This window comes from Ambystoma mexicanum, chromosome 11 (genome assembly GCF_040938575.1).
Source record: "Ambystoma mexicanum isolate Mex_15411 chromosome 11, UKY_AmexF1_1, whole genome shotgun sequence".
Classification (NCBI taxonomy): Eukaryota; Metazoa; Chordata; class Amphibia; order Caudata; family Ambystomatidae; genus Ambystoma; species Ambystoma mexicanum.
The window spans coordinates 725523039-725546925 of record NC_090934.1 but is presented as its reverse complement, the minus strand read 5'-3'; the positions used below and the strand labels follow the sequence as shown (position 1 = coordinate 725546925).

At 44.4% G+C, this 23887-nt stretch overlaps 1 protein-coding gene across 1 annotated transcript in view; it reads left to right on the top strand.

The window, feature by feature from the left end:
• OVCH2 (ovochymase 2) overlaps positions 1-23887 on the top strand; it is a 1298878-nt gene that overhangs the window by 269441 nt on the left and 1005550 nt on the right. Inside the window, exon 4 of the mRNA XM_069623602.1 lies at positions 20375-20547. Coding sequence (XP_069479703.1) covers positions 20375-20547 — 173 coding nt within the window. The remainder of the gene's footprint in view (positions 1-20374; positions 20548-23887) is intronic.

The window sequence follows — 23887 nt, the reverse complement described above, 5'->3', positions numbered from 1 at the left end:
TGCCACAAACGGGAGCAGTAAACCCTGAACTGCTAAGCCACGTCCTCTCTGCATAGAAACACAAGCAACCCCAGACATATTTCGGTCTTGTTGGATCTCATCAGTGAGTGCAGCTAGGTTTCCCAGGGCACAGCAAGCGCAAGGGACCAACTTCTGGGCATGCACTCTCTTTAAGCTAGTAAAACTATCATCAAAACTCCTCTGTATTAGCCCATATGGGCCATTCGTAATTCTTTTTATCCTTAAGCAAGAGAGGATGGGTCCCTTGTTCGCTGCTCTATAGGGAATCTCTAAATATATTAAAGAAGAAGTACTGACTGAGTGACTCATCAATGCCCAGCTAAAATCGTTTAACCTAGTGTGAAAAACCAGAGGGTGTTTCAAACCTAGTCCCTGGGGATCCCTTACTCAGGTGGCCAGAGAAGGACCTTTGCTTTTGGTATCCCCCTTTTCCATGATCCATCTAACACCTATCCCTGCTTATTTTGTGGGAAACTACAGCTCCCATATTTCCTCGCCACTTGATATTGACAACACTACTGAGACTAGGAAGATGAGGAATGAGGCCAGAAAGATTACCTCCACTGACTTGCATTGGCTCTGTCCCTGTAAGGAGGCAAGGCAGAGTCAGGCACGAAGTCTTAACTATAAACACCTGCCACTTATTAACACTCCCTGTCAAGATAAAAAGTGGTGCGCACAGGCACACAGTGAGCAAGGCTGGGCACAAGAAGGAACAGCTCTTTCGGGGCTGCTGCGAACCAGGCGCTGGAAGCTACAAGGCCAAGGGGCTGATTAACCGGTGCAGAGATCAAAGGCAGGCCAGGTGAGACTCCCACACTTTCAGGAAGTTGTAAGCATTACAAAATTGAAGCTGTGTGAGCGAAAAAAAGAATCCATTAGAGTCTGGGAAGAGGCCTGCTACCCTCCCGAGTAAACTGCACAGTTGGGGAGGAGCAGAGGAGGCGTTAGCCACAGCCTTGAATGCTGCATGAAGAGCGTATATGAAAGTAGATCATTTAACATGACCAGTGAGTTATCAAAGGTAACAAAGCCCGGTGTGTGTTAAAAGCAAAAGTAACTGTAACTCGAAAGTTGAAGGTTGCACGTATGCCGATAAAGCACGTAATGGAAAGGACAATTGCTGAATTGTAAACGAAATGGATACAAAGTAACAGAGTGGTCCTGCGGAGCAAATTGCGTATTCGAATGGCTGTGTGAAATGTTTTAAGTGGAACGGGAACCAAGGCAAGAAAGAAAGTGCAATCCTGAGAGAAAGTTGAATGAATAACAAGCAAAGTATGTAAACGTTGATTATGCCACAGAGGCAAAGTATAAGAACTTTCAAAGAGGCCAATAAGGCAAACTACAGAAAACGGTATACTACGATTACCAAGAGGCATTTGTGTTACAAGAAGAGGAAGATTGTGAACTATATTTAATTTGTGGATTATATTTGGATGTGTAAAGAGAAGTCGAAGTGGTCATGCAGAGGTCTATGGAAAATCCTAGCAGTTTCAAAAGTCTTCGCCAGTGAAAAGACATTTGAGACAAAACATGGGCAAGGGAACCCCCACGAGATGAAAGATGAGCTTGAGCCCAGCAGAGGGAAACTTGTAAAGAACTGTGAGAAATTGAGAAAGCAATTATGAAAAGAAAGGTAGGCTCGAGCCCGGCAGAGGGAAGCTTGTGGTGAACTGTGAGAAAGTAAAGATCAAAAGTGAAATTGTGTATTTGTGAAAAGGTGGATGAAACCTAAGGAAGTGATTGAACTACCTAAAGCTGTATGCCCAAGCCTGAACTGTTGAACAGTGCCAGTAAGTCCAAATGTACAAGACTGATAGATCTGTGCCATCCACCTATTCTTTTTAGGAAACTCTCTAGACCCATGATGCTGAACGTGGGGAAGGAAGTTATATGATATGATAAGTCACTTATAACGTGCCTGTACACAAGTGTTTCTAGGCATGACAAGACAAGGAGGTGGAAACAGAAGGAGGACAAACAACGATCTTACTAGCCCTTGTATCTTTCAGATCACGCAAGTGCAGGGAAGAGGGGTGGCGAGAAGTGCCAAGAGGGGTGGGGGTGAGGAGAAGTGCAGTCACTCAATAAATGCTTATATAACACTTGAGGGACTATAAGTCTCAAGGAGGGGGGAGTGAACCAGATATTGAAATATCTAACACAAGAAAAACAAACTCCCTGCCTCTTAAGGTCAGGTAGAGTGCAGTAAAGCAGATCACTAGACTTGTAGGGGATGGGTCACATGTATACACTCTTAACGTCAGGTATTTGTGTGTATGGAAGATTCAACCAAATCACACTAAAATTAATAAAAAAACTATAGTAAATTTAATACATATTCATAAAAAACAGTTAAATAAAACATAAGAAACATTAAAAATCTCATAAAGTGACAATGTGAAAGTGCAACCTTATACTAGTACAAAACCTCCAAGGGGTCTACCTATATGAGGTGTAAGGTGCAAGTAATGTCGAGGGCAACACATACATAGGAAAGCACCTATTAAACACCACACTCAAGGTATAGATACTTGAATACAACAATGGTGTCAATTTAAAGCAATAACCATATTAGAAAACCACATCTAGAAAAAACAAACAGAAACCCAAGATGTAGAGTACGAAACAATTCTGGTTACTCTATGGTTGGTACTTTTTGTCTTGTACTGATCTAATAAGCAACCTTTGAGGGTATTAACTTCATTTAGAACATTTAGTATTAATGTTGACATGAACCCTACATGTTTCGTTCCTCTGAAAGATAATTTGGTTATGGGAACTTCATCAGGGGTATAGTGTTTCCAAAATGTAAAGACCCAAAAGGGGTGATTACTAAATTCGTGGCTGCAGGACAGTTAAGTAGTCAATAGCTGAGTGTCAGATGTTTAAAGAGCAGATTAACATGAAGGATTCCCCAGTAGAACAGTTGTAAAATAACGTGTTCAGAATTCTCTTCTTTGTTTAGTAGAGTAAGGGCGTCTAGACCAGACCTGTACAGAAAAACACAAGAAAGGGACCTAATTAGTGAGGGTCACCTATCTGATTATCCACAGCGATAATTTGTTGTGTGACAACAAGGGCGCTTACCGTATTCTTGAGTAGGAAAGGCGTCTGGGGGTGGCTGGGCAAAAATGCTACAAGGCAGTCACCATAAACCCTGGGGATACAAAGAAGGGGGCATATAGGTAGTCTGTCATCTAAGGATTCGAAAAGCTGGTGGTCGGTGGAAAAGCCCATCTAGCAGATGGTACAACACAGACACTCACTGTAGGTAGCATTTAATCAACTCACAGTGTAGCTGTATAGCGTTGAGTGTACAGGCTGCTTAATGCGGATTACTGAAGTTGGGTACACCTGTAATGGGTAGAAGTATATTTCTGAGGCTTGTGGAATCTGCTTAGATCACATGCTGTGCATAGGCCGACATCTAGTGGAAGCTGCGGAGTATTACAGTTTTTTTTTTTTCGAAACTCGAAAAATGGCGTCGACACAGGGTGTGCCAGTAATACTATCCCTAGTGTGATGTCCACTGTACCCATGATCCCTCACGCGTCTAGGACCCTCAGATTGTTTTTTTCCGCCATTCTGGTCGGAAGCATTTCGCAGAGTTCCCTGGCCTTAGCCATACTTTTGCTAAATATTGTTAAATGTACCCATTTCTCCACCCCAACGTCGAGTCACCGAACTTCCACACTCGACGCCGGCCCGGAGAAGAATTCGACCGTCGACAGCTGAACGACGGATTTGGGCCTAGGAAGGCCTCTGGCCTCGGCCCGGGCCTTGGAAGGCCGCTGGCCTCGGCCCTGCAAGTAGGGAGAGTGGGGGGTGGACATACTCTACACTCTTTTGGTATATAGGTACATTCTTATATATTCCTACACTTACAAGCCCGCTGCCATAAGGTGCGTATGGAGGGTACCCCTTTCCAATTCTGCCCCAAGTGCAACCGCAAATACCCTTGGGTCGACAGGCACGCCACGTGCAATCTCTGCTTGCCGAGGGACCACCCCAAGGCGAACTGCAGAGCGTGTAGTGGGTTTAAACCCAAAACACTTAAGGACCGTTCGATCAAGCGTTGGGCCCACCACGCCAGGCGTCAAGAGGCCATGGCAGCGGAGGGCGCCTTCAGCGATGGCAGCGACGCCGTGCTTTCGGACGGCGAGGGCATTATAGAGTCGAAAGACAGCCAAGCGCAAGTCCCCGACCTCGGAAGGTCGTCCGGCAGGGCGGCTATGGAGAAGACCCCCGGCGACACAAGCGCTTCCCACAGCACTTCCACAAAACACATGAAGTCCAACCGGGACTCGACGCGCACGTCGAGTTCTCGGAAAGAGGCACATAGAGAATGGTCCAAATCCGCGTCCTCTGGGCGTTCTCGATCACGATCGCCGCATGACTCCAGGCAATCATCCACTGTTGCCAAGAGTGCCTCGCTCCCCAAGGTAACGGAAGTTCGATCGTCGGAGGACGAAGCCGACTTCCATCCCCAGACTGCACTCCAGGAGTCGGTGCCCGCAGACCGCGTTACGGCGGCTCCCAAACCCTTAGCTCCACACTCGAAGGATAGGGACACTACCCCCGAACCTCGACGCAAGGTGTCGAAAGGCTCCGTAGGGGCGAAAAAACAGAGAAAACACTCTTCCACTCACGGGGAGCGGGAAAAACAACAAAGGAAGCAGCCTCTGCCTACTTCCACACCTTTAAGACACTCCACTCCTCAGAAACAGACAGACAAGTCCAAGTCTTCTGCTATCACAAAAACCCCTACTCAGACCACCAAGTCTACTCAGGATAAGTCAGAGAAATTTCCAGAAAGGGTCATCCCCAGTTCTAGAGAATGGTCTAGTGATGACATAGACAGGGTCATGTCAAGGATATCATCATTGGCAGTTTTTTACGCAAAAAACCCTGAACACTTTCTCTCATATACTCCCGACGGGTCAGCACCCTCAGGCTCTAAGGATCCTATACCTCCAAGTAAAAAGTCCCGGTTTGAAACACCAACACGGTCTTCGGACCCCTTCTATGTACAGCCCTACTCTCAGTATCAAGAAGAGACATCCTTTTGTGAGGATCCAGATTTGGGCATGTTGGAAGAACAAACTGGTACGGGCTACTATGGGGATGATGAGGACCAAGAAGAGGATGAGGACGACCCGGAAACCTACAGAGTAGATTCCCCAGTAGAGAAGGAACCCCAGGTTACCGACTCCCCTGTAGACAACCAACCTCTCCTGAATGAAGTGCTGTCTCGAGCAGCTGAACATTTCCACATTGACACCCAGGGTGCTCAAGAGAAGAGGGATTTTGCCGAAGAGTTAGTGGGAGAAAGGAGGCCTGTTGCTCAGGCCATCCCTATCCTGAAGTCTATTCAAAGGAGAATAGACCCTTCACTCGTAAATCCTAACCTCACCAGAGCAGTGAACCCCAGGATTGAGAAACTTTTCAGGGCAGCCCAATCAGACCCACTGTATATAAGGGGGCATCTGAAGCCAGACTCCCTAGTTCTTACAAACACCCGTAAGAGGGCTGAAACACCCTTGTCATCGTCCGAAGCTCCTCCCGACAAGGAGAGCAAGAAACTGTATGTGTTGGGCAGGAAAGTTGCCTCCACTTCCGCATACCAGGCAAGGAATGCCAACTCCACCACCCTGTTGGCCAGCTACAACTGCCATCAATGGGAAGAAGTCGCGGCACTCATAGACTCCGCCCCAGAACCCTTAAAGAGCCAGTTGGCACGAGTTTCGGCGGAGGAAAGAGCCGTGTCCGGTTGCATTCTAAAGGCAACCCCTTGATGCCGCGGATAGCGCCGGCAGATTGATAGCAGAAGGAACTGTTATCAAGAGACACGCTTGGTTAAGGCAGTCTGGATTCAAGGCTGAAACCCAAGCATCATTGTTAGATAAACCGGTGGAGCCGGATCTGTTGTTTGGTAAGGCGGTCGAGGACGTGCTGAAAAATGCCAAGGACGAGTATGAAGCACTCAAATCCCTAGGCCAACTAACCAATAAACCCCCTAATCAGAGAGGGAATGGCAATTTTTGTCGCCCACGTGGCCAAAATTCCCAGAGAGGATCTAGCTATTCCCAGGGGCAGGGTACACCGTGGAGCAATAATAACCAACAGTCTACCCAGGGTTACGGCAGGGGTAATAAGAGAGGACGTGGGAAAGGTAGAGGCAGCCCCAGTAGAGGAGGTGGCACGCCTCCACCAAAACAGTGGCGCTCAGTTCAGGGTCCCTTCTCACGCAACCCCAGTAGGGGGACGCATTTCCAACTTCACCCAAGCTTGGGAAGGGATCACATCAGACAGATGGGTGCTGTCCACAGTATCCGCAGGGTACTGCATAGAACTGTTAGAGCATCCCCGAAACCATCCTCCACGACAAAGAATACATTCTTTGGACCACCAGAAGATCCTCCTCGAGGAGATCGTCAATTTGCTAGCAAAGGACGCGATAGAACTCGTCCCGGGACACCAGGTAAACAAGGGTATTTATTCAACTTACTTCCTTGTGCCAAAAAAAGATTTGACAATGCGCCCAGTATTGGACTTACGGCCTGCAAACAAGTATGTCAAGCCCCAAAAGTTTTGCATGACTACTCTCCAGGAGGTAATCCCCCTCCTAAAAAAGGGGGATTACATGGCAACATTGGACATGAAAGATGCCTATTTTCATATTTCCATGTTCCCAGCGCACAGAAAGTACTTGCGCTTCAAGGCGGACAGTCGGCACTACCAGTTCAAGGTAATGCCCTTCGGGATAGCTTCGGCTCCAAGGGTATTCACCAAGGTACTGGCGGTGGCGGCAGCACACCTACGCAGGGAGGCAATCCCGGTGTACCCTTGCCTGGACGACTGGCTCATCACGGGGGAGACCCCAGTAATTTGCAGAGCAAACATTCAAAGGACAATCAACCTCATTTTCGAATTGGGTTTCTCAATAAACGAGAAAAAGTCAAATCTCGTGCCAAGCACATCCAAACAGTTCCTAGGAGCTATCCTAGACACTCAAGAGGGGTTGACCTTTCCTTCCGAGGAAAGAATTTGGAATATACTGCTGCAAATTCCGCAATATCAGTCCGGTCGTCGGTTAACGGTACGCAAAGCAATACGTTTGCTGGGCATGATGGTGTCATGTATTTACCTGGTCCCCCACGCGCGCCTGCGCATGCGTCCCATGCAAGAATGGTTGGCGAATCAGTGGTCTCAGGCAACTGGTCAGTGGGACGATCTAGTGGTCGTTTCGCCAACACTTGTACAAAGCCTTCACTGGTGGACAAGAGATAATCTGTCCAAGGGGAAACCCCTTTACGATCCCGAGATACAGGCGGTAGTCACAACCGATGCATGCCTGACGGGGTGGGGAGCTCACCATCTCCACCACACAGCTCAGGGTCTCTGGTCGCACTCAGTGGCCAAGAATCACATCAACCTGTTAGAGCTTCTGGCAGTATTCAGATCACTTCAAGCGTTCGAGTCCTACCTGTTAAATCTGTCAGTGCAAATCCAGGCAGACAGCACTACAGCCATGTTCTACCTGAACAAGCAAGGAGGGACCCGGTCGCCAAATCTGTCCAAGCTTGCCCATAAAATCTGGATATGGGCACTCAGACGGAGCATCTTCCTGTCATCGCAACATGTTCTAGGGGATCTCAATTCCCTAGCGGATGCTCTGAGCAGAGACCACCTCCCAGAGGAACACGAATGGTGTCTACACAGAGAAGTCGTACAAGATATCTTCTCTCAGTGGGGTTTCCCCACTATAGACCTATTCGCCACAAGCGAAAACAGACAATGCCCAGGATTTGCATCCAGGTTCCCCCAACCAGACTCCCAGGGGAAAGCCCTGTGGATGAACTGGTCAGGAATGTTTGCGTACGCTTTTCCACCAACTCCTCTAATCAGGAAGGTGGTCAACAAGATGAACAGAGAATCGATGACACTCGTCCTAGTTGCTCCCATGTGGGCAAGACAACCGTGATTCCCACACCTACGCAGATTGGCTGTGTGCGAACCCATCAAACTTCCGGGATGGTACAACCTACTGTCCCAGCACCAAGGTCAAACAGTGCATCCCCAGCCCAACTCAATGAACCTGGCAGCATGGCTCCTGAGGTCATAGAGTTCGGACATCTCAATTTACCACAGAGGTGTATGGACATCCTAAAGGAATCTAGAAAACCTAACACAAGGCACTGCTACTTTGACAAATGGAAAAAATTCGTTATCTGGTGCCAGAATAAACAAATCAACCCAGTTGATTGCACTCCTTCCACTATTATTACATACATGCTCCACCTGCTGGACGCAGGACTGGTTTTTAACTCACTGAAGGTACATCTGGCAGCCCTGTCAGCATACACCACTTCCCATAACAAGGTGTTGTGGTGGAAAGTACCAGTAGTTAAAGCCTTCATGGAAGGAGTAAAGAGACTTCACCCTTCTATTTCAAACCCACCACCAGGATGGGACCTTAACGTGGTGCTATCGAAGCTCATGGGCCCCCCATTCGAGCCCATGCACAAAAGCAGTCTCAAACACCTGACTTACAAAACGGCCTTCTTAGTAGCAATTACATTTATAAGAAGAGTCAGTGAAATTCAGGCTTTGTCAGTGCAAGATCCCTTCTTTACTGTCCATAAAGATAAACTGGTTTTACGCACACACCCTAGGTTTTCACCTAAGTTTATTTCAAAATTCCACGTGAACCAGTCCATCGAGCTTCCGGCTTTCTTCCAAGACCCACAAAGCTCGGCTGAGGTGAAACTACACACACTAGATGTGCATAGGGCAGTCCTCTACTATGTAGACAAGACCAGACCGCTAAGGAAAACAGATCAGCTGTTTGTCTCCGTATCTACAGGCAGAGAGGGGGATCGCGTCTCTAAAGGTGCCATCTCTACGTGGATTATTAACTGTATCCAGCTGTGTTACTCACTTTATGAAAAAACTCTGCCTTTCACGTTTAGGGCCCACTCTACAAGAGGCATTGGGGCCACTCTGGCTTTCACTGCAAATGTACCCCTTGACACCATTTGCAAAGCAGCTACTTGGAGCTCTATTCACACTTTTACTCAGCACTACTGCATTGACACTCATTCCAAGACAGATACACGAGTGGGACAAGCGGTTCTAAGACATGTATTTGCTCATGACCCTTCTCACATCCCACCTCCTTCTTCAGGTACTGCTCGCTAATCTATGCACAGCATGTGATCTAAGCAGATTCCACAAGCCTCAGAAGGGATACATTACTCACCGTAATCGTATTTCTGATGCTTGTATCTGCTTAGATTCACATGCGACCCACCTTTCCTCCACTCTGAGAGAAGGCACATGGATGTCTTACCTTTCTGTCTATCTGCTTGGATTATCTGTACTCATGCTACTCCTCATGCTACCTCATGTCAGAAAAAATGCAATCTGAGGGTCCTAGACGCGTGAAGGATCATGGGCACAGTGGACGTCACACTAGGGATAGTATTACTGGCACGTCCTGTGTCGACGCCCTTTTTCGAGTTTCGAAAAACAAACTGTAATACTCCGCAGCTTCCACTAGATGTCGGCCTATGCACAGCATGTGAATCTAAGCAGATACAAGCATCAGAAATACGATTACGGTGAGTAATGTATCCCATATATAAGTATATATCTATAAGCATATTAGTCTAGATAGCGCAAGGTCCAAAAACCCTTGAGTAAGTGAAGAAAACACCTCACTGTGTAATGAGGCGCATCTGGATGAATGCTAAAAGCGTCATAGTGATGGAAGTAAAAGTGCCGCAAGTACTGAAAAAGCTGCGAGTGACTGTAGCAAGCAGTATAAAGTAGAGGGTAGATACAGAGTCATAGACTGTTGTAACAACCTAGCCCAGACCAGTGCAGTAGAGTTATAGGACTTATAAGAATTTGCAGGTCGTCAGTGTAAGCAAAGTCAAATAGAGCTTGCAGTAACCACAAAACACTGTGCTTAATTATGGTAGTTCTAGAGCGAGTGTCACAGAACAGTGATACATGTGTCTGATGGAAATCGCTAAAACTGTATCGCAACAGTACGGTATGCGATTAAGTGCACTGCAGGCATTAGTAGGAAAGCCACCAAGGGTGAAATTACAGAGTAGCTGTGGTAGCCGACATGATGTTTAAACAAAAGGCTTACCGGAACCTTAAACTCTAGGGAGATGCGGCGGATATTGAAGATTTGCGCCGGACCGCTCGCGAAGACGTGTTCAGCGCGTAAGAGAGCAGCGCCATAAATGGAAAGTGAGGGTCAAAGCACGTCTGACTGTGCTTAGCGTTGGATGTCACGTGGGTAAATAGACGCCACGGGGACTGTGTGTCCTCTGTAGTAGTACGTCCGCCATGATGGACCGGTGTCAGAGATGTTGGTGAAGGTTGAAACAAATTCACCCCGAGCCGCAACAGGAGCGCAGCAGCAAGTGCAATCAACATGGGGTACACATACAATAGAGAATAAAGATAAGGTACCTTGGGGGAAAGTTCAAATCAGGGTATAAAGTCACCAATATACTTATGCCAATCTAAGAGGTGAACAAATGTATAAATGTAAAGGGTAACTGAAATAATTTACATTCAGTAAGTAAGGTAAAACGAATACGACCAAGGGTCAGAGTACAACACATTAATGCATAAAGGGCCTAAATAATGGAAAAAGGGGCAATGTACCTCACAAAGGGGGTCAAAAACACACTCCAATCAATGTTTTCGTTCAGACCTGACACATGACTTTTCGTGAGGAAAATCATTTTTTGCTCTTGCACACTGAGCATGTGTTTACTGTTGTTTTCATTATCTGAGAGTCCAATTTTCATTACGACAGTCCATCTCAAATCTTCAGGTTTATGGGCAACGCTATTAAAGTGGCCTACTAGAGGTGCATTTAGTGTGTTGGTTCTAATACAGCTTTCATGTTCACCAATTCTAACCTTTATTTTTCTTTCCGTATTGCCAATATATAGTCTATTGCAGGGGCACCAAATTGCGTATACAACCATACTGGTATTACAGTTGCTGAAAGATCTCTGTTCCCATAGACTAGGTAATCCCAAGTCTATCAGTTTGGACCTTTTAGTTTGTGCACAGCAACTGCATGAGCTACACGGACTGTGTCCAGTTGGTTTGGGTAGACCCCAATGTTCAGTCATTGTAGTTTGATTTTCTTTGATGAGAATGGCGTTTCTTGTTGTTAGCTCCTTAAGATTCTTACTCCTCTTGAATGCACACTTAAGTTGTGGAAGTGGATAATCACCTTCTTCTAGAATGTGCCAATTGCTTTTGATTATTTTGGAGATTTCATTAGTAATTGGATTGAATGTACTCACCAAGAGTAGGCTGTCGTCTAGGGAATTCTTTTGTCTGTATTCCAACAATGACCCTCTGTTGTTATTCATGGCCCTTTTTCTGGAGGATTTCACAACTTTCTTAGGATAGCCTCTTTGGATTAGGTTATCTTGTAGTTGGTTGGCTTCATGTACAAAATCTTCCTTACTACTGCTATTCCTCTGTAATCTAAGGAATTGTCCAAACGGTACATTTTGTTTGGTATGTTTGGGGTGGAAACTGGAGAATAACAGTAAGGAGTTTTTGTCAGTTTCCTTATGGTAAGGTCTAACTTCCAATACTGATTCCGTTTTGTTTATATAGATGGTCAAATCAAGAAAGTTGATTTCATCGTGACTTCTAGTGTTAGTAAATTTAAGGAATGGATTTTGTGCATTCAGCCAAACAATAAACAAAGCATAGGTAACATCATCTCCGGACCACACCATGAGGATATCATCGATATAACTCTTCCATAGTTTGATGTGTTGTAGATAAGGGTTCATCTGGTTCAATATCACATTTGTCTCAATCGTTTCAACATACAGGTTAGCCAACGTAGGGGCCACTGCTGACCCCATTGCTGTCCCGTGTATCTGTTTTTAAAATTGACCGTTGAAAACTAAGTAATTTTCATAGAGTGCCATTTCAGTGCACCAAAGAATGAAATAGTGAGGGACTCTGCCAGAATGTCTGGATTCAAGCAATTTATCTTCAATCGTGTTCAGGGTTTCAGTTTGTGGAATTTTAGTATAGAGGGAGACCACGTCTAAACTTGCTAGTGAGTCAAGTGCTTCGATCTTAAAGCCTTCTATCAGTCTAATGACTTCAGTGGTATCCTGTATATATGACGTCATTTGTTTAACATAGGGGCTCAAGTAACGGTCAGCATATTTGGATAAAGGTTCCAAAAGGGAACCTGTTCCTGAGACTATTGGCCTGCCTGTGGGATTTACTAGGGTTTTCTGAATTTTAGGCAGAGTGTAGAACTTAGGTACATTTGGTTGGGGTGGCATAAGGTATTCTGCTTCCTGTTTCGAGATCCAGTTCCTGTCGAGAGCTTTCTTTACTTTGGTATTGATGAATGTTTGCAATCTATGTGTAGGATCTCCCGGTAGATGTTCGTAAAAAGAGGTATCGCTTAATTGGCGATCGCATTCAATAATGTAGTCTTGTCTGTTCAATATCACGATTGCACCTCCTTTATTGGCTTTTCTGAGGATGATCTCATGGTTTGCCTTTAAAGATCGGATCGCCTCTCGTTCTTTTTTGGAGACATTTTGGAATCCTTGTGTTCTATCATTTGTCTCAAGTGTCTCTAAGGCGCGCATCACTCTTTTTTTAACACTATCGATTCTGTAGTATAGCTAGCAGTTGGTGGGTTGAATTTCGAGTGTCTGCGTAGACCTGTTTCATTCTCTTCACCAATCGATGCATTCTCCATTAAGAACTGTTTCAGGTGTATTTTTCTGAACAATTGTCCCAATTCTGTTCTGATCCTGAATTTATCATAGCTTTCAGTTGGTGCAAAGTGAAATCCTTTTTCTAAAACCGACAAGGAGGGGGAAACAGAAGGAGGACAAACAACGATCTTACTAGGCCTTGTGTCTTTCAGATCACGCAAGTGCAGGGAAGAGGGGTGGGGAGAAGTGCCAAGGGGGTCGGGGGTGAGGAGAAGTGTAGTCACTCAATAAATGCTGCCAGAGCGGGGCTCTTAAGCGCAAAGAGAAGGGACTGTAGAGTTACAGATACAGACCCTTAAGTTCTGCGGGAGTCCAGAAGTAGTGCAAGGACAACTGGACATGTAGGAGCCTGGGCCCGAGCTCAGGGGTGGGCAGGTGACCAGTGTGCAGAGCTATCAGGGACATTTGCAGGGTAGAGTAAGAGAGAAAGCGGAAGCGAAAAGGAAGGTCTTGAGTTGTTTCTGGAACCGGAGGTGGTTCTGCTCAAGTTTGAGAGAGGCAGGGAGGCTGTTCCAGAGTGAGGTCCCTGCCAAGGAAAGAGATCTGCTCCCATTCTCGGCTTGTAAAAGCGTCTCACCCGCAGAGAATTGGCAGAAGATGAGCGGAGAGCTCGAGAAGAAAGATGTTTAGGAAGAGAAAGTTGCAGGTAGTGCAGTCCAAGGCCCCAGAAAGGCTTGTAGACGATGCAAAGGGTCTTGAATTTGATCCTTGCAGCCACAGGGAGCCAGTGACTTAATTTAGTATTTAAGCCATTCTGACATTTCTTTTGAGACACTATTTTCCTTTTGTATTCCCTTAACACATTTGTCATTTTAAGAAGGAGGGCAAGGTTAGGTTTCTTTAGAATAGGCCTTTTTGTTTTGACCAGACTGACTAGGACTTGTTTGTTATTTTATTTTATGGTCGCGATTACTCCCATTCTAGAATTAGGGCCAGTTAGGAATTCTACCAACCCAACCAAAATACCAAATAAAGGTTTTCAAAACTTATATCCACTGTGTCTGTGTCTACTACTTGATGCTATGCCTTCCTTTCATATGGTGTTAGAAGTGGGATGCAACTCAATTGAATCACATTGGGGAGCCCTAAAACTTCGGAAACTAAGTGGTCGAGCCTCAAATCCCAATGTAGCAACAACAGGTTCTATTGATTTGACATCTGCAGTATTCAAAATCCCTCCAGGGAAAAGGAGTATGATTCCCACTGACTTAGTTCTAATTCCTCCCCATGGATGCTACATCAGACTAGCCCCCAAGTCTGGTTTAGCTTGAAAATTCAGATTAAATGTACTTGCAGCAGTTATTGATCCGATTTCAGGCGAGATGTGAAAGTACTTTTACACAATCATGGGGAGACATAACTTGACATACATCCGGGGGAGGATAAAATAGCACAAGGGATTCTTGAAACAGCATTACTTCCCCAGTTAAGAGAAGAGACAGAACAGGAGGTGATGGAGAGAGGGGAACTGCCTTTTGGAGAGTCTGATGAGAGGCCTAACATCAATACTAGCCACAATGACAAACCGACTGTCCTTCCAAATTTGGCTTTTGCTCAGAGAAACGGTCCATTATTAGCAGAGGATTTCTTACAAGTAGTCCCAGAGTCTGAAGGCAATGGTAAAGGAGGTCCCTTCTTCTTTTTAAAACAGGCACTGTTATATCTATGGAAATCTCAGGGGAAGGAACATGTAAAACCCAGTTGGTAATACCCAAAACCCATCAGAAAATAGTTCTGCAAATTGCCCACTCACATTTAACAGGGGGACATCTAGGAGAAGTTAAAACACAAGCCCATGTCAGTGGAAAGTTTTATTGGCAAGGAACACATGCTGACATTCAAAACTTTGTAAAGATATGTGAGATATGTTAAAAGACCAGCACAAATATTCTTCCACCAGCCCCTTTAAATCCACTACCTACAATAGAGGTCCCATTCTCCCGAATCCGGATGGGCATCATTGGGTCCCTCGAAAGTGGGCAACAAATGTGTATAGTGATTATTGATTATGCTACCAGGTATCCTGAGGCCTTTCCCATCGAAATAGTATGACCCAGCAAATATTAAAACATCTATTGCCATTCTTTTCCCGGGTCGGGTTCCCAAAATACATTTTAACAGAACACCACAGGTACTAGGCTCAAATTTATTTATTTATTTTGATTTATAAAGTTCCCAGCGGCTCGTCGGCATTGTGGCGCTGTTACAGAATATTCACTTAATGAGTTAGGCCAGACATTACAGAGGTGGTAATACAAACTCAATGACAGTGTTGAAGGGCAGTTCCGAGGTTACAGAGGAACAGTGTTGGAAACGTTATGGTAAACATTCTAGTTGAATAACTCCGTTTTTTTTAGCACCTTTATGAACACTGAGGGATTCTAAATTTCTTAAGCTGAGCCGGAGGGCGTTCCAAGCTTTTGGGGCTAGTACTTAAAGCTAGTGCCGCCAGCTTTGGCTCTGTTAAAAGCTGGGACTGAGAGTAGGTGAGAGTATTGGTCTCGTTTTGGTCTGTGGGCTGGAGCCTGGTGTCTTCTTTCTGCTTGGTAGGCTGGGGAGGTCTAAGAGAGGCATCTATGTGTGAACGTGAGGGCCTTGAATGTTATGCATTCTTTGATCAGGTGCCAGTGGGCATCTTTTCTCGCCGGGAAATGTGTTCTCCCCTCGGGATACTGAGGGCGGCTCTAAGGGCTAATGTTATTGGCGGAAGTGCCTAGGAGTAGGATGTTACAGTAGTCCAACTTTGGGCCAATGGTGGCTCTAGCAATGTTAAGGCAGTTGTTTGGCGACAGGTGGGGTTTCACTGCATTTATGAATTTTGTTGTAAGTGCAGCCGATGATGAGATGGCGCTGACTTGCCTTTCCATTGATAAGGTGGAGTCAAGGTATACACCAAGGGTTTTCACTGCAGCAGAGGCTGTAATAACAGTGTTCTCAATACTGAAGCAGCTGTATTTATCGTCTAGTTTTTCTTTGGGACTCTTTGGGGCCTACCAGTAGGATTTCTGTTTTTTCCCCATGTATACATAGGCCATTGGCTGCCATCCAGGCCTGGATATGCGCATATGTCTTCTGGAGGGAGTTGATGTCTTGCTCATAGTCACCTGTTAGGGGGAGAAGAATTTGTGTATCGTCAGCATAGTTGGTAAAGGCTACGCCGAATTCTTCTAGGTCGCTGAACAGGGGAAGAGTGAATAGATTGTAGAGAGTGGGGGAGGTACAGGATCCTTGTGGGACTCCACACACAATGGGGATGGAGAAGCTGAGGCCTAGTCAGAAAAGGCCCTCATAGCTCGGCCCTCCAGGAAGGAGGTGATCCATGCGGTAGCTTCTTGGGAGAAGTGAGCCGTGTCAGTGAGGTGTTTACACAGGATCTTGTGGTCAACCAAGTCAAAAGCTGCCGAGAGATCCAGGAGTAGGAGGAGTGAATATTTGCCTTTGCCATGGCTTCGAGTAGTTGGTTCTTGAGGTCAAGTAGGGTGGATTCAGTGCCGTGACGAGGGCGGAAGCCAGACTGTCTTTTACCGAGGATGATGTGTGCTTCCAGGTAAGACTGAATCTGTAGATATGCAGCCTTGTCCAAAATCTTCAGCAGGAACGGCACAGTGGTAATTGGACGGTAGTTGTTAGGGGAGTCACGGTCAAGAGTAGGTTTCTTTAATAGTGGACAAACCCAGGCTTCCTTAAGGGCGAGTGGGACAGTGCTCGTGGCGAAAGAAGCATTGATGAAGGTGGTGACAAATGGGGCCAGGGCTGCGCACAATCTTTGACTAAGTTGGCTGGGCATGTGTCCCCTTTGCATAGCAATGGTTTGGTACGCTTCATGATCCATAGGACTTCAGGAGTTGTTACTTCCCTGAATGCAAAGGGCTTGTGTGTGTTTGTGCCATGCAGAATACTTGCGGCTGGCAGGGTGGCGAGGGTCTTTGATGTGGGTGAAGTGGCTTGAGGCAATTTGTCGAATGGAGTCTTCATTTTGTTCTGGGGGGTTTTAATTTTGTCTAACATGGTGTGTTGAATGTTGTTACACCATGTTTCGTTTTTCACAGTGGGTTTTGTGGAGGTGGGGGGGTGGTTAGCTCATTGTAGATGGTGAACAGCTCTTTGGATTCGGAGTTGGCTTTCTCAATTCTGGAGTTGTATGTTGCAGCTTTGGCTCTGGAGATTGCCTTCTATTATTCTTTAGCGATTGCAAGGTAGGTATCTCTTGTGGTCGTGGAAGGGTTTGTTTGCCTGCTACTCGTTTAGCGGTTCGAGCTTCAAGGAGTTCTTGTGTGAACCATGAGTTTGCATGAAGTATATTCTTAGCTTTTGGCTCTTTCAGTGGGGCTACTGCATCTAATACCTCTTTAAGAGTGGCATTGTATAGCTCTACTAGTTCTCTGGGGTCGTTAGATGTAGGTTGGGATAGCACCAAGGTTTCAATGAGAGGGAGGCTTCCTCTCCTCTGAAGCCCCTCACTTCTAATCTGTCCTATTAGTAATGTACACAAAAAGAGCCCATGTGTCCAAAGTCTGTGTCGACATTGCATTGCCCTTACCCCTTCCCCAGAGTTCTTATATTCTCTCTTTGGTGCAGTACTTCCTGCGGATGTTCAGCTGTGGGCCCTTGCTTCCCCCAATTAACCTGTAGTGGCTGGTCTGGTTCTTGCTGCTGAATCTGTTGAAGTTGTTCAAGGTGTTGTGTTTGGAGCCTAGTGAGCTGATACGGTCACACTCTTCCTTATTCAGGGTCAGTTGGGTGCCAGAAAGACTATTGCTGGCCACACCAATCAGGCCAAACACTTAGCTTCAGCCTCTCCCATCTCTGTGCCCTGCCATCAGAAGGCCATGAAACAACTCTCCTATGGACAATATAATTATTTTGTAAACCCTCACAATGTTTATCTTCCTCAGCACGGAGCTTAGGCTACCAAACCTGTCACACTCTTGGGTTCAAGCTTTTAATAGACATGATCAATAGAGAACCATTTTTCTGACTAGTTGTCAATGGTTATAGGTCAAATGTTCGAATCAAAAGGTTTGAATTACAATTGGTTCGAATCAAAAGGAGCGAAAACAAAAGGTTCGAAAAAGCATTTTATTTTATTTTATTTTTTTTTGTTTTGGGGGGTCCCCCCCAACCCTCATTTTTGTGGTAAAAAACACTTTTTTTACCTACACGGAAACCCCCCCAAAAATATATAATTACGAAAAAAAATTAAAACCTTTGGTTTTCGATCTTATTGACTCACCTTTTGCATTCGAACCTTTTGAAATCGATCCTTTAACTGGACACCGTTGTCAATGCTATAACAAGACACATTTGCACAATCTAATTGAAACAGAGCAGTCCTGGATCGTGTAGCTAAAAACCTCATCCAGCAAGTTGCAGTGGGAACATCTGGGGGTCTGATGTGGAGTGTATTGACATACTACCTTGTGTATTATTCAACATCTGCTTTATACCTCACCAATTCTAGGCCACATGGATACCTTTTTATGTACTAACTTCTTACAGGTCTCAGTGACCACTCCTCTGTGATTTCTCATTCAGAGAAATCAGAAGTGGGCCAACCCCCCACATAGGCAGAAAGTTTGGTTCTCCATACACATCCCTTTAGGGGTGCCCCAGAACCCTACACTACAGATCGCCTTCACCGACAGGCTTCAATGGCAGACTGCCACGCATTGACTTCCAGGTATTTTTGGTTAAACTGGTACACTTCTGTCATCTGGAGGACATTTGCCTACAGTGCAATTAATGAATACCAACATTTCCAAAGGGATCCTCGACCACAGAGTTGAGTACCAAGAAAATGCTGGTGGTCAAGTATTTTTTGCAAGGCCTGCTATTATTTTATTATGTGTATTTTGTTAGGGTTCGTTATTTTTAGGTTATTATTGCTACTGTTTTTATTTGATATATTTGTATAAATTGCCTCATTAGGTTTATGTTTATTTTCTTGTTTAGAAGTTTGTAATGTATTTTGTACATTACATATATTTACTTTTCAGATCATTCTTATTAATTGTATTCTGCTTTTAAATTGTGGTTATTGTTTTTTTATTCACATTTTTGTTGACTTTATGTTTTTGCTGGTTTTACCTTCCATTGTTTAATTGTTCTTTCTTACAAATTTCATTATTTAAGGTTAAAACCGGGAATGTATTACAATGCTATTATATTATCTTTTTCTATGGTTATTCTATTTTTTCCACGTGTAAAAAGGTTTTATTAGTATTAAGGTGCCAGTTACATGAACACATGTATATAATTAGACATGTACCTACATGTGTGGTATTTGATGTATGCTTTAGGTATATATGTATAAATGTGTGTACTGTTGCATTTGCGTGTGAATGTGTGTGCAATGGGTGTGGAATGTGTTCAATTTGTTACTATGGATGTACTGTTGTGTAAATGTTGTTGTATTCATTTGTAATGTGTTGGCATTATTGACGCTTGCTTTTCTATGTAGTTTGATTGTGCATGTGCGTATGAGTCATGGCCATTTCTTTGTGTGTAGGTAGGCATGATAGTATTTCTGTTTGTGAATATCTATGTGTTTATATGTGCCTGCTGCTATAATGTGTGAATGTGTGTATATTGGGTGTGAAATACACTGTATCAAACTCATGACATGAGTGTATGTGTATGGAGTAAGGCAGTGTAGCATATGAGCGTATGGTAGTGGAGTGTGTGGCCTAGGAGCCTGTGGTGCCTGTGGTGTATTTGTGTGTAGAGTAAGAGTGTGTGTCATATGATTATGTGGCATATGAGTGTGTATCATCGAGTATTCTCTGTTTCTGTTTACTCGCCATTGCCTTTCCCTTAAGGTTTACATTCCTGCCTCTATTATCAGCTACAATGGCATCCTAATTATGTTGCTCTCACGTGTTTGGTCTCATCCCCATGTGTGTAGCCGTTCATGCCCATGAGGAGAACATCCTCCTCACAAATCGCCAATAAATAACTAAATATATAACTCCGTGGTCTGTTTAGCACCTGGAGACGTTATTTTGCCACTGACCTTATCCAAGTCTTCTCTTAACTCTTACCACTTTATCGTTTGCAGGATTATGAAGTAAAGTTTATTTCTTTACTGCACACCATTTTCTATATGGTGTCCTTTCACACTCAAGGTCGGGATTTCAGCATTTTCTTTTGTCACAGCCTGACAGGCTATTTTCAAACGAAGGGCATTTCCGGGCCTGTGCCCTCTTCATGCCATCAAAACACAGATGAGCTCCTCACTGGGTACTACTCCAGTGGCAATGGACTCCTGTAAATGAAGGTTGATGCTAGAATCCATGGCAGCTTCTATCGATATGGGTAGTTAGACAATTGGGAAGAACCTCTCAAAGCTCTCAGGGAAATAAGGAGGCACCACAGGGTATATTTAGGGTCTCAAAAAGGAATTTCTGAAACTATGGGAACTGGGATATCTCGAACAACCAGATCTTATTGTATTCAATCACTGTGACTTACAAAGAATCTTGAAATTAAAAACAAATTCTAATCATTTTTCATATTTTTCTTTCATATTTTCTCCCTTACAGCAACACACAGTGGTACACAACGGTTGTCGTTGGAGACCATGACTTATCTCTGAGAGAGGACGCAGAGCAGTACTTCAAAGTAAAATCCATCATAATTCACCCAGAGTTTGACAAACGTAGACCTATAAATTTTGACATTGCACTAGTGGAGTTGGATGAAGGCATCATATTCGGTAATAACATGATATTAAATTCTAATATTGATTATGCATAGTGTTTAGGAATATGCATAAAATGTGAGAGGTATCGTTTAGCCCCCTGCGCTGAGATGAATGATTTTTGTATGCATTTGGCTAAATAATAGCAGCATTTTGGGATCATAAATCCAAATGCAGATTTGCTTACTGCTTTCCATGTGTTCTGTTAATTCACATTACTACATAAACGGGTTTCTTCCTCATGATCTTTCAGGGATACGGAGAACTTGCACTTATCAACCACCAGGTGGCACCAGAGCATAGAGTCAGCACCGCCTCTTACACCAGGTTTGTGCATAAAATGACACCAGCGTTTCCGCCCCACACCTCATTTTGATGTGGCCAGAAAGTCGTTAGTCCTTAAGGAATCTGCCTGCATTTTACCCCTGTAATAAGAAGACGGAATCTATAGGGATTGATTGTAATGCCACGCCCTAAGCACACACCTGGTGGCGGCATTAGCACTTGTTAGATTTAGCTATTATAAGTGACACTTTATTGCTATTTGTCAGCTGAAGCTATTTTTGGAGTACAGATAGGAGCAGGGGTGGACGGCAACATACGTTTGGCTTAGTCACCTGTAAAAAAAAAGTGGCCTATGCTTGCAATCGGCAATTCATTCCCTTTGTGACCGACCGTTTGAGAGTAGTACTCCAAAGGGACTGTTTTGGTAAAATGTTTGTACGGTAACATGTCAAAACTACTGGCTTCATATTGAAGTAATTAATCAAACTGACCCACATTCATTAAAAAAAACGGTTCATTTTGACCCAAAAAACTGGCCCACACTAGAATGTTGGGCAGGTATGCTTTTATACACAAATGTGGGTTTTCCATTTCTATGACAGGAGCGAGGGAATCATATACTTTTTCAAACTAAAGGGTTTTGTTCCTGGTCAACTTTTCATATAAACTTCATTGGCGTATGCACAAATACCACAATGAAAAATCAAAAAAGAAAAGATATTATTCTAAAACAATTTTTTGTATTTTAATCCAAGAAAAGTAGGTAAACCTGCCCTTAACATGCACAATAGCACAACGTCCTATGTCTGTTATTTCATATAGAATTAATCTTTAGTTCACACTTTCCATGAAGAAGATGGTGAAATATTTTAGAAAACAAGCAAAGGCATTTTATTGATATACTAGAGGCATAACATCAATACAGACTTATTTAAAACCATATGCTGGAGACAGGCACAAATCAGTGCAAGAATGACGCATCAAAAAATCACACGTGCAAAATGTTAGTAACCCAAAGGTGCGGGGTGCTTTTTTATTTTTTTTATTTCCAACAATGTATATGAACAGAACAGGGAAAAGTAATACAGAGCTCTGATGGAAAGTGTGAGCTAATAATTAATTCGATATGAAATAACACTTAAATGTACTCTCCTGTTGCTAACTAGGTGTCCCTCCTCATGTTAGGTGAAACGAAGGATTGAGCATTTTATTGGACGTCATGAATCCATAGTATGCATTATTTAAAACAATATAAATTGACGACCTCAACAAAAAGTCACACAATTCATTCAAATTGCAACAATACCAATACATTCATATCACATGCACGCTATCAAATAATTTCTTTTTTGTGTGTTTTATCACTGACACTTGTTCATTGACTACATCATATCAGAGTTTTGTTTTTGGTGTTCACACATAAGCCAATAAAGTTTGTAAGAAAAGTTGATCAGGAGTAAAGGCCTTTTGTTTGAAAAAAGGGCCTGCATTTCTGCTGTTTTCCTGTTGCTCTATAAGTTCGAGCCTGGATAGGAGGGAGATGGTGTGTGAGGAGGGACACGCAGCCTGGATAGGTGGGAGATGGTGTGTGAGGAGGGACACACAGCCTGGATAGGAGGGAGATGGTGTGTGAGGAGGGATACACAGCCTGGATAGGAGGGGTTGGTGTCTGAGGAGGGACACACAGCCTGGATAGGAGGGAGATGGTGTGTGAGGAGGGACACACAGCCTGGATAGGAGGGAGATGGTGTGTGAGGAGGGACACACAGCCTAGATAGGAGGGAGATGGTGTGTGAGGAGGGACACACAGCCTGGATAGGAGGGAGATGGTGTGTGAGGAGGGACACACAGCCTGGATAGGAGGGGATGGTGTGTGAGGAGGGACACACAGCCTGGATAGGAGGGGATGGTGTGTGAGGAGGGACACACAGCCTGGATAGCATGGAGATGGTGGATAGGAGGGAGGTGGTGTGTGAGGAGGGACACACAGCCTATGTGCATTGTTTTGTTATTTCCCCACCCATTGACCACCCATGACCATGTTAGTACCTTAGGCAATCCCCACCATTACCTTCCTTCCCTCACCCAAAAGATGCCCTCCTGGGATCCCTCTGATCTACCTCGAACATGGAGTAAAACAATGTTCTGCTGTATAGAGGTTGTCTTTGTTATTTCTAGGCACTTTTCAGAGAGTTAATGGCTTAATTGCTTCTGTAAAGGAACTCCTGGTGTAAAAAAGTGCCTTAACCAAATGTGCTTTGCGTACCCCGATTTATAAGCAGTATGTGGTTCCTCACATCTTTTTAGTGCATTAAAGTCCAGTTAAAAACAAGCATTGTCAAAGCCAACAATTTTAGCTTGTGTGTAGGTATTAGATAGGCATTTGACAGGCACTGACATCATATGTGACTCGTAAATGCCTATGTCATGACTACACAAAAGTCCAAACTGTTGGGTTTGCCCAGGCTTGTTTTCCATTAGGGCTGTGAAAAGGTACAGGAACCCAGGACTCTCTGGCTTGCCATGCCTTTGTAACATTAATACATTTCCTGCAAAGTGCAGCGTATACCCAATGTTAGCCTCTCCCTGCAGCTTTCCCCCAATCTTAAATGTGGGTGTTTCCTTATAGGATGTGTTCATTCACATCCAGCTACTTCAGGACAGGGCTGGACTGGGAACCAAAAGAGGCCCTGGAAATAGTTTTCAAAGTGGCCCCATATGAGAACATTTGGAAAGAGACCCGGGGTGCAGAGGCCTACCAGAAAATCTCCTGAGTTCGCTAGAGGCCAGTCCAACCCTGGTTCAAATGCCCGAGCCAAGAGACTGCTTTATTTACAAAGCATTGGGATTGCGCATTGAAAACCACTTTTGTAAATGAGGCCCTGCAGCTTATCAAAATTAGAAGTCCCTAGAAATGATTCTGCTCACACTTTTCACTACTCCAAATAAGCCTTGCTCACGATATTGCCACATATGTAATAATAACAGCAGCCAATCATATACTGGACATCACAAAGTGTCTTGGTCTGTAGCCTTACTTCTGGCAGCTTCTTTTAATATAACTTCGCAT